Source organism: Gossypium hirsutum, chromosome A12, assembly GCF_007990345.1.
Source record: "Gossypium hirsutum isolate 1008001.06 chromosome A12, Gossypium_hirsutum_v2.1, whole genome shotgun sequence".
In the NCBI taxonomy this organism is placed as follows: Eukaryota; Viridiplantae; Streptophyta; class Magnoliopsida; order Malvales; family Malvaceae; genus Gossypium; species Gossypium hirsutum.
The window spans coordinates 108202005-108213555 of NC_053435.1; the positions used below are offsets into that span (position 1 = coordinate 108202005).

The 11551-nt window shown below is 28.3% G+C and overlaps 1 protein-coding gene across 1 annotated transcript; it reads right to left on the minus strand.

Moving 5' to 3' along the window:
- Positions 1–5679: 5679 nt before the first annotated feature.
- LOC107930993 (protein arginine N-methyltransferase 1.1-like) lies at positions 5680–10720 on the minus strand. Its single transcript, XM_041084251.1, has 9 exons — positions 10700–10720; positions 8270–8516; positions 7894–7904; positions 7374–7529; positions 7131–7239; positions 6761–7033; positions 6484–6599; positions 6191–6341; positions 5680–6073 (listed from the first exon to the last, which is right to left on the minus strand). Exons 1-9 carry the CDS (start codon positions 10718–10720, stop codon positions 5868–5870), a joined length of 1290 nt encoding a protein of 429 aa, XP_040940185.1. The 3' UTR covers positions 5680–5867.
- Positions 10721–11551: the final 831 nt, after the last annotated feature.

The window sequence follows — 11551 nt, forward strand, 5'->3', positions numbered from 1 at the left end:
CGCCGTTATAATATGCAATGAGAACGAAATCACTACAAAATGTTTCAAAAAAGTTAAAATACATAAAAAGGGGTAATTTTTTAATATAGAAATTTACAATTACAATAATAGAGAAAACAAAAAACCAACAGATAATTAAAATCCACGTGTAAGGAAGTATCTGGTATTGCAGTTATAGGAGCCAATAGAAGCAAAGCACCAGATCATAGAATTGTCCACGTCTCGTGCACTCACCTGAAAGTAAAGAAAAGCAAGTGGTTAGGTCAACTCATTTGGCAAATGCCAGCAAAGTCTTCGCCACCTTTTAAGATTAATTAATCAATATAATTTTTTTGAATAAAAATATTTTATTATTTTTAGTTTTATTGAAGTGGACTTTTGGGGGAGAATCTGTCCCACTTGGACACAGCCTTCGAAATTTGACAATTTTGTGTGTTTCTCACTTCATTTGGACCCACCACAATCTTTGGTCCTTTTGGACTTGGTCCCATCTTTTATTTAATGAAAAAAGAAATTCATTTCTTAATTAAGGGTCTTAATATGACTTAAGACTAAATTACCATAGTTAAACGTGTTAATTGAGGTTTTACGGATTTTGAGATCTTAACTGCAAGTTTTATTTAACATAATATTAATGGAAGAATCCCCATCATCAAAATAAAATATAATAATAAATTCTGTAGGATTATTCGATAATGTTGGTTTTTAATGTTTACGTCTTTTGTTAATTTGGTCATTATTTTCTCTTTAAGTTAAATTTGACCGTTAACTTTAAAAAAAATTTAAATTACTTTTCTTTAACGATGTTGACATGACAACCTATGTGGCAATCTACATGTATTTCATGCTGATATAATATTATTTATCTTATATGCCATGTCAAAAAAGTAATTTAATAATTATAAAAAAATTCAAAAAAATTAATACACGTGAATTGTTATATGGGATGTCATGTTTAAAAAATTAACATTTTAGTTAATATTTCCATTAAAAAGAATCATATTGACTCTTTATTTAAAAGGGCAATCGTCAAATTTGGATTCTTTTAAAAAGTTAAAGGGTGAAATTTAACTCCATGAAATAATAAGAGTCAAATTGACAAATGGTGTAAATATTAAGAACTAAATTTGACATTATGCCAGTAAAAAATAACAATAACTACGATAGAAGTCTCTAGCATGTGCTTTTATTATAACAAGTTAATTGTTCTATCATTATAAATGGATTAATTTAGCCTTTGTGTTATTAAAATAAATCAAATAAGATCATATTGTTACAAAGTTAATATTTATCGTTTAAAAAATGTAATTTACTATTTAAAAGAGTTTACATTTTTTAAGCTTTTATGGTTCTAAAAATTAAATATTTTGTTTGAAGTTAAATTACAAAAAAAAATATTAACTTTATTAAAATTTAGCCTTATTTTATATTTTTTATTAGTATATGGACTAAATTAATCAATTTAATAATGAAAAGATTAATATGAACAAATTTTTATAAATTAAGGGATCGGAAAAAATATTTTTATAAAACTCCCCACCCCTAATCAATAAAAAAATGCTTATGCATGTCGGGAATTTTAATAACATTCGTGATTAAGCAATTATTGTTTTGCTAATAGAATCATGTAATAATAAACCAATAGAGCTAAGCACTATGGAATTTTTTCAATAAATCAGATTAGATGAATCGAATCATTTTAGTTGATCATTAATTCTATAAATTAATAAATAAAATAATAAATTGGTAATAAATTTCTTTTAACATTTATAAAATTATAAATTATAAAATAATAAAATTACAATTTAACCCACTTTAGACTCCATCTCTAAATAATATATACTCTTTCTCTTTATTTATTTATGGTCTTTATCGTGCAGTGGGGAAAGGTTGAAACCTTTTTCCTATCTATTTCCGAGTATGATTCCAACGAATCAACACAGAAATTATATTTTTATCTTCTTTTTATTTTTTAAGTTAATAAAAAATCATAGATTTATGACCAAATGAAGAATTAAATGATATTAGGTAAACACTCGATGGAAAATATAGGTTCGAGTATGTTAAAACGCATTATCTTTTTATTTATAAGTTAGAGGAGGGTTTTGGATAGTTTTAAGTATTTTTTTAAAAACAGATATAATAAGAATTTATAATATTTTTATTAAAAATAAATAATTATATAATTATCATTAAATTTCAAACCAATATTTTATTTATATGATCAGACCAACTTAATTTCAAATTTTAACTCGAAAATGTTTCTAGTGTTTAAAAATTTCGAATCATAAATTCTCTTGATTGGAAATTGTAAAACTCATCAATTAAAAAATGCTTAAGCATGTCGGGAATTTTAATAACATTCTCGACAGCGCCTGGAAATTTATCATAGCGCTAAGGACAATGGAAATTTTTTAATAAATTAGATTAGATGGATCAGATCATTTGAGTTCATCATTAATTCTTTAATTAATATTTTCCTACAAATCAAATATTAATATGTTGAGAGGAGTTAGCACTAGCAATTTTTTTGGATTATTTTATTTTCAATTTTTAAAATTTAGTTAATTTTTTTTACGATAAAATTGATTAAATTGTTAAAATTTTAATAGCAATGACACGACAATTAATATAGTAGTATACATGTATTTTACTGCCGATATGGATGATTTTTCTTTAATTTGTTAAATTTTTATTTAGTTTTTATTAAGTATACATGTGACATGTCAGTAGCCACCTCAGTACTATTTAATTTTTAATGGTCTAATTAACTTTTTCATCTAAAAGAAAATAATTTGACTAAAATTTTAAAACTAAGGGCCAAAGTGATAAAAAGAATTACGACCAATTTGATAAATTAAGTAAACATTAGAAGTTATTTTATCATTACGTCAATTTATAAAATGGGTTAGTATTTATTTTACAAACAGTCTAAAAAATTTATCATGTGTTTTTTTAAATATTTTAATATACACTATAGAATACTTGTCAACCCTTTAATCTTACTTGTGAAATTTAAAAATTCTAGACAATGTACCGACTACTTTCTCTTATAAAATTATAAAATAATATGACGATAAAATTACAAATCGATCTATATTTTGGTATTTATCGTGCAATTGGGTAAAGGGAGAAACCTTTTTCTATTTATTTTCTAGTATGATTCCAAGGAATTGACTCGGAAATTATATATTTATCTTCTTTTTAATTTTTAAATTAATAAAAAAAACCACAGAAATTGTGACCAAATGAATAGTTAAATGATATCAAATGGTATTAGTTTGCAAGTCAACTGTTCCCCTCACAAAGAGGAAAAAAATAAAAGCCAGGCTGGGTGACCTACAAAAATTAAGGTTAAGAACACTGTTTAATCTATAATATTAAACCATAAATAAAATGGTAGGTTACCTTCCATTTAAGGGATTAACTAACTTGATGAATTACATCCTTTATTTTAATCTCTCTATACCAATTTTATTTTGGCAGACCATCATTAAAATGGTAAGTTCGTTAAGGTCACTATAGGTTAGGCCATGGTCCGGTTTAAAAATAATTTTCTATTCATACAAATACTCCCTTTTTAAAGTTTTGATTCTAATTAGATTGAACTAAGTTGATGGAAAGGTAAAAATATTGCCCAAGAATTTAAATTATTTTGATCTTTTCATAAGTCGGATTATTCGTTTAAGTCTAAAGACCCATCTGAAATTTGGGAGGGTTTTAGTAAAAATATCATACCCAAAAAATGAGCTTTGACAAAAAAATTAAGTACATTTAAAACATGAACTAGACTAAGGCTTGAACATTCAATGACCAGCCTCGACCCAACCCATTTTTAAGTTTATGAAATCTTATAATACGTAACTTATAACACATTTAAAAAATAAATTTATACTATCACTCTAATGTAAACATTAAAATAATGTTAAGATACCTATAAAAAATGTATAAATTTATTAAAAATTAAAAAATATAATATAAATATTTTAAAAAATTAAAAATAATATAAGCAGGCCTAAAATTGAATTGAGTTAGTTTTTTTGTAAATATGGGTAAATTTGGACAAAAATTAAAACTCGTATCTTAAGTCAAGTCAAGTTTGAACAAATATAAAATATATTAATATTATATTTAGACCTAATTTGAACCCGACTCAACTTGTGAACAGCTCTAAAACCACCCGAAAATAAGTTTGATTTTAATTTCTCTGTACCAACATTAATTAGGCATAGTCGATTATATTAAAACATGATTAAAATTGTAGGTTACTTAAGTGACTATAAGTGGGGTTGAGCAAGGCCATGGTCCGGCTTGCTCAAATAATCCATTTTAAATATTTAATTTTAATTTAGGTGATCTATACCGTCAATGGAAGAACCAAGATGATTCTTAAGTCAAAATTGGTTTTAATTTCACCACATATATCAACATCAATTTGGTCCTTATCACCTAAATTATCGACTCAGTGTCCACCCGAGGATCATTACAAACTATAAGACGCCGACTTTGCTTTTTTGACAAGACAATTCCTGTATTTTAAATGTAAATATTATATTCCATAAATTAAAAATAATAATAATCAAGAATTGAAAAGAAAATTAGGGTGCGTTTGGTTCGCTGTATTGGATTAGAGGTGTATTGGGATTAGAGGTGTATTGGATTAGAGGTGTAATAGCTAATCCACTGTTTGGTTGAATGTAATGGAATAGAGGCGTAATAGTAATCTTGTGTTTGGTTGAATGGAATAGAGGTGTAATAGCATAATGAAAAAAACTAAAATGACTAGAATACCCTTAGCATAAAATTGTTTTGGTAAATGATTATTGTTATTGTTATTTAAATTTTAATAAGATTATTATTATCAGTAATAAATAATTTAATCATATTTTAACATAATTATTATTAAATATATTTTAATTAAAATATATAATTTATAATAAAATTCTTAATAATCAATATTCTTATATGAATTTACTCAAATCATAATATATGATACTATAAAATATAATTTGAAATAATTAATATTAAATATATTTTAATTAAAATATATGATTTAATAAAATTCTTAATATTAAATATTCTTATATGAATTTTCTAAAATCATAATATATAATACTATAAAATATAATTTAACATAATTATTATTAAATATAAGTTAATAAAAATATATAATTTATCATCATACTATAGATAAATATTGAAATTTGTCACTGTACTTTATTTTTATTTATATTTGCCGTTATTTTTTTTAAAAATGAGTAAATTTGTAACTTAATTTTTATGTTATTGAATTTTACCACTAAAATTTAAATTTTATTAATTTTTGCCACTAACTCTTATTTTTTAGTTAAACTCTTATTTTAAATTGATATTGAATTTTTATTTTTTTAAATTACAAATATCTTCATTTAACTTAACGAGTAAATATAATTCTTGACTTTCCTTTCTCATCATCTAAACAAAAGCACAATAAACAAATTGTCAAAAAGAAACCCAAATCCAATAGTTGGGAGATTCAAAAGCTTTCTCCAATAATGTGTTTCTTCTATAAGAAACAATGCTTATAAGCAGCTTGTCAAAGCTCAAAATCTATTTAGTCCTATGTCATACATCCAATGTCATTTGTATATATGCTCCCTCACATCAGCACAAAACACAAGACTCAATATGAAGCATACATGAGAAGAAAACAGTTGGATTGAGTTAATGAAGTACATGCATCTTATGTGTTTTTCTTTCTCAGGGAAAACCTTTCGAGAAAAAAGAAAGTAGAAAAGGAATTAAAAAAATGTTGGTGAAACATTTGAGGAACATGCAAACAAGGTATCCTACAGCTAGTAGTGGTGATGAAATACTCTGCAACAAAATCAGCGCATCTTATAGAATTGAACTCTCGAAACCACACAACGTCGTCCGCTCAATGAATATTTAACCATTATATCAACGTCTCGGGGATTCTTCTTGTTTGGTGCAACAGTCATGCTCCCAATTATTGTCTCCCCTTCACAGATGGTTAACACATCCTCTAGATATAGGACTGTTTGCTTCCAATGGGTAGCTCGCGATCTTGGTCCTGCATTTTGTATTTGCCATTAGCCAAGGCAAAGTTCTTCTAGGCTGGCTTGCTGATTTCTATTCGTAGATAAAATGGAAAGGACAAAGGATGGAGAATTTTGATGTAGATACAAACCTGTAGAGAAACCCATCAATTTGTGGCATTTGGTAAACGAAACATCAAAATATGCAACGAAAGCATGGATGTAATCATCACGCTCTGCAATAAGCTTGAAAGGTGCAGTGAAAGAAGCATCCCCAAGAACCATCTTAGAAATATCCATTGTCTGAAACCAGAAAACCAAAATAAATAATTCAGTTGTACTCCAAACACATTATTTTGTAAAATAATTTCCAATAAGTGTTCATATATATAGATACCCAATGATATATACATACATACAGGAATATGCTTGTGTATTTTCTCACCTTGAGAAGGTGGCAATTTGTTACAATTTGTTTCTGGTCAACCGTGTCAACAAGAGGTTCCATCATAGCTTGCTTTTTTATACAACTCATGTCAAAGCCATAAACATTATTCCAAACTGTAGCAAGATGATGCCATGTAGAAAAGATGGGGTATATATAAGAATACAAAAAGTTGAATTGCAATGAAACACAATAGAAAAACTCGTTGAAAGTTATACAAATACATATGAACATGAATACCTATATTTATATCAATTTAGCAGTCTGTTATACTCACATTCGATCTTGTCGTCTTTGTACTCGGCATCCTCAATTGCTGTCAAGTAAAGAGAAGCTTCATCTGGTAGCACAACTCTATCATCAACCTGACACGGGTGAAGGAATAAAAACTTTGATTGTAAAGAATGTAGCTTATAAGAACCCAACAAAAGTTTTGCTTTGATGAGCAAGAGTAAAAATAAATTTAAAAGGCCCAGCCCGTTCACCACACGAAATAATAAGGAAGTAAACTGCTCAAGAGAGCTTGACATGATGATGGAGTTAAAATCTCAATCAATTAACAGTTATAGCAGGAATCTAAGCTACTTTCTGCAAATCATAGCATGCAACAGAGAATTTAACTAACAAAGTAGCTAGCTGCCCCTAACCACACGAAGCAATACAAGAAGACACAACAATTTTAAAAACTTCACCATCAGGCAAGCCATTTGTTTCAACAATTTGTTTAGCCATGTCAGCCATATGGGAGCATTCAACCTAGGAAAGGGAAAAATATGAACAGCATTAAACAAATAAGAGATAGACGCCAGGAGTGTAAGAATTTGGTCAGACAGATTATTAACAACACATAAAACAGAAACAGAAGGAAGATGTAAACTTGGAAGTCATACAGCATAAACATGTGCCGCCCCTGCTTTTGCACAAAACAGGGACAAAATTCCAGTCCCAGCTCCCACGTCAAGAACTACTTTGTTCTGGAATAGAAACTTATTCCGATAAATAACATTTTGATATGTCTTGGTTCGCACTACATCTTTAAGCATTTCCTGAAATACAAGGAATAACAGGTTAACACAGAGGAAAAACATTTCACAAAAAAAGAAGAAATGAAAAAGTTACGCAACCGTATCAAGTTCTTCTACTGAAACCAAGAAAACAAACGCAGAAATCATTTCCAGAAATTTAAGTAAAAGATTAAGTTAAAAAAAGAAGACAGTTTTTGGATAGTAACTGTGATGCATTAATTCATGTATGAGCTTAAACAAACAGAAAAATTACAACCAACCCTCCAATCACAGATATTCGGCACCCAATAGATCACAAAATAATGGTGACTGAAGCAGAACCATTCCATAAATAAGTCGACAAAAACGAAACAAGATTCAAATGTCCAAGTTGTTGCACACTTACTTCATGAATACCTGCACATACACAAAAGAGGGGACAAAGATTTAGAGGAAAGTGCTCACTGGAGATAAATGCAAGAATGTATAACTTGAAACATCAGCGAACCCAATGCCCTACCTAATACCAACATGCTAGCCCCATAAACATGCAACCAGTGAACCACAAATTACTTAGATATAAATAAACTATTGAACTCAACAAGCTCTAACTTTTGCGAAGATAGAAACTTTTTTCTCACATTCGAACCTTCTTCACAAAAATGTGAAAGGCAACACTAAGAAATCCTCACATTCTCATTGTTTTCTAATCAACAAGAAAAATCAGTAAAAAAACTTCAAAATTGAATCTTGGAAAAGAGGATGAGAAGCAGAAAATATACCGAAGTGAGAGTAAGAATCGAAGTAATAATCAGCACTGGTTTTATCATCTTCGCCGTCGCAACCGAAAAACGAAATGTCGGGCTCTCCCATAGAAACATATTCACTAGCTTTGTCAACGGCGACGATTGAATCATCGAGATTGGAGCTGTTGCTGGCGATTTCCTTGTCGTCGGCGTCTCGGAAGCGAATGTTAGCTCCTTCGAAATTGTTCGAAGAGTTGGTCGAGGTTTGAGTTGTGTTGGGGATCTAGAAATGGAGAGAGATAATAAAATACCAGTGCCATGCCATGCCCACCACACGTGAAAAAACCTATATAAAAAAGAGAGGTAAAAAGAGAAGGAGAAGAGGCGATGAGAGTGGAGAAGAAAGCTAGAAGGAAGAAACAGAAGACGTGAATTTTGGGTAAAACAGAAGCGGGAATGGGGAGGGTAAAACAGGGACCAAAACTGAAGCAGCGCCTAAACTGAGCTCAAGGAAGGGATTAGAAATCAGTGGTTTTCACCGATTAGAAAGGTAAAGGATTACACCCGTATTAGCAATACATCAAACCAAACGATGGAATACAGTCGCATTAGGTGGGGCCCACCGATTAGGGATGTATTGGCTATGCCAATACATCCAACCAAACATGCTCTTAGTGTATTATATTATGTTTTACTTCATTCCTTATCTTTGATTTTTTAAAATATTTTTTCCTAATTTTTAATTATTATTTTTTAATTTGTTAAAGTGGTTGAATCGAGAACAACATGCTTTAGCTATATTCCTATAGTAAAAGAGTTTTTATTTATTTATAGTTTAAATTATGTAAATATTATATACTTTATAATTTAGATTTTAAACAGATATTTTATTATATGATTAGACCAAATAATTTAAAATTTTTTATTATTCAAGTGGGAACAGTTATACCAAAAGAAATAGCTTTGGCTATTGAACAAAGTTACTGTTCACTTTTGGTCCTTCTGGATTTACCTCTTTGAAAGCGTGACAAGGTCTTTTTTTTGGAAACCATACTTTTTAAATCTGAAATATTTGAGGTTTAAAGAGAGTTGTTGGGTTTTAACTTTAGGGTTCTTCAGTCTTCTGTCTATACTTCTTAAATTATGATTCATATGTATATATCAAATTTTAATTTTGATTTAATTATGTATATCTAAAGAATTGAATATATAAGTTTATTCTTATATTAGATTAATATAATTATTTATGTATGTAATATATCATTGTAAAATAGTACTAATTCAATAATATTATTAGTAATTTATCAAAATCAATATATAAAATTATAAATTGAATGAAAATTCAAATTTAATTTTGATATTTATTCTAAATATTTTTTAAAACTAAATCTCACGTATGTAAATTATATATTTACTTCACCCTGTGTCAACTGAAAACACATCAAAGCTAGCGGCAGAGAGAAGGGGGGGGGCCTTAAATTGAATCAAAATTCAAATTTATTTTTGATATTTATTCTAACTATTTTTTAAAACTAAATCTCATGTATGTAAATTATATATTTACTTCACCCTGTGCCAACTGAAGACACATCAAAGCTAGCGGCAGAGAGCAAGAGGGGGCCCCTATTCTATTATCAAGTGTATGGTCAAATTATCTTTCTGTTTGTATGATAAATAGAACCCTTTGCGTGCAATAAACTATTGAATAGCAGCAGTAAAAATGTCAATGGAATGGAATTTAGAAGCATTCGGCATGATTATTGGAGTGCTTAGTGGTATATATTTGCTAAGGGAATTTTAAGGTTTATAAAATTTAATTTCTTTGATTTATGATTGTTAATTTTAATAATGTAAAAGAATTTAAGTTTTTTTCTTAAAAATGTAATGAGTTTTATTATTAATATATTTTTTAATAATTAAATTAGAGTCAAACCATCGTTTCTCAATTCAACTAGTTTGATCAGTTCAAGTATTTGTTCAATAAAAATTGCATAAATATTTGAAGATTTTAAAAATTTAAAATCAATTTAATCAATTCGACTGTTGATTTTCTTTATCCCTATTTTGACATTTTTACAGATTTCAAATGAGTTGATCAAAGATAACGCTTATGTCCAAATTGATATTCAAATTAATTTTTGGTGGTGGGGAACAGTAATAGAGGCCAAGAGGGCCTTGGCACTCTCAAAATTTTTGAAAATAAATCAATTTTCCCTTTAAATATGTTGAATAATTTAACTTCTCCTTCAAAATTTCGAATTTTTAAAAATTTTAATTAATTTTTAAATTTTTTTATTAGTCTTACAAAATTAAAAAAATTAATTAGATCCCTAATTTTTTGAAAAAAAATCTCATTAAACAACTAAAATATTTAAAAATTGTATTAATATTCTAAAATCCGTCACTAATTTCCGGTTTCATAAGCTAACCTAATCTAATTAAATTAACCTAGAAAACTCCCCAGACATAGATCTTCTGAAACTCCATTTTCTCCTTTGGAGTCATAGAAAAATGGGAAAGTTGGTCTTGAATTTATAAGCTGAACAGTTGATATAGTTTGGTCTCAAATCAGCTAGGGTTTTAGGGTGTACTGAATAGTATACCAAAAACGACAGTAGTGGGTTTGGTTTGCTTGGGTTTTTGCAATCCCTATTTGAACGGGATCCTTAAGATCTTTAGCCCTAATTATTTCTTGTCTGAAAATTCAAGAGTAGGGGACGGACTGCACCTCATTTTTCCATTCTTATTATTTTTCTCAGATAACACGATTGAATGTGTTGTGTAGTCACACAAAGGAAGGTATTAAATATTACTACAACTATATATATATATATCAAAAGCTGCAGTTGAAAATGCTTTGCGGGTGTTTCATCAATGGCCTAATCACCACCCACCTATATGTTTTCTAGGGTTTCACGAATGAAACATATTCCAACTTTTTGTTCATGTATATTTATTGTCTTTGCTTTTACAACATGAAGCTATTAAAAACAGTATTATAGTTGACATTTACTTGCCAATGTTCTAAATCATCTAAAGGGAAATTTACCTAATTAATTAATCTATTTAAGTCTATTGTAACATCGGTTAGTTTAATTGGTTAAGACAATTAAATCGATTATTTTTTTTTTATATCTTTCTAAGGATAATAAACTAAACACGAATAGAAGGCGGTTTAAGTTTTGGTTAAAACTTTATATAGCACTATATCATAGAGCACCAACTATGTGAATGACAATTTTTTATGTAAAATTATGTTTGTTAGAAGTTTACGTAGAAAAATAAATGAAGCTTTAGTTAAAGATACCATCTTATGTA

Coding starts and splice junctions, on each gene's coding strand:
- LOC107930993 (XM_041084251.1), bottom strand. CDS start 10,720: ATGGAGTTTCAGAAGATCTAT. Junction 7,034..7,130: donor TTCTTGTATTGCTTCGTGTG/GTTAGGGGCAGC, acceptor TGTTAATTGATT/GAGATTTTAACTCCATCATC. Junction 6,074..6,190: donor ATTGATGGGTTTCTCTACAG/GTTTGTATCTAC, acceptor TACAAAATGCAG/GACCAAGATCGCGAGCTACC.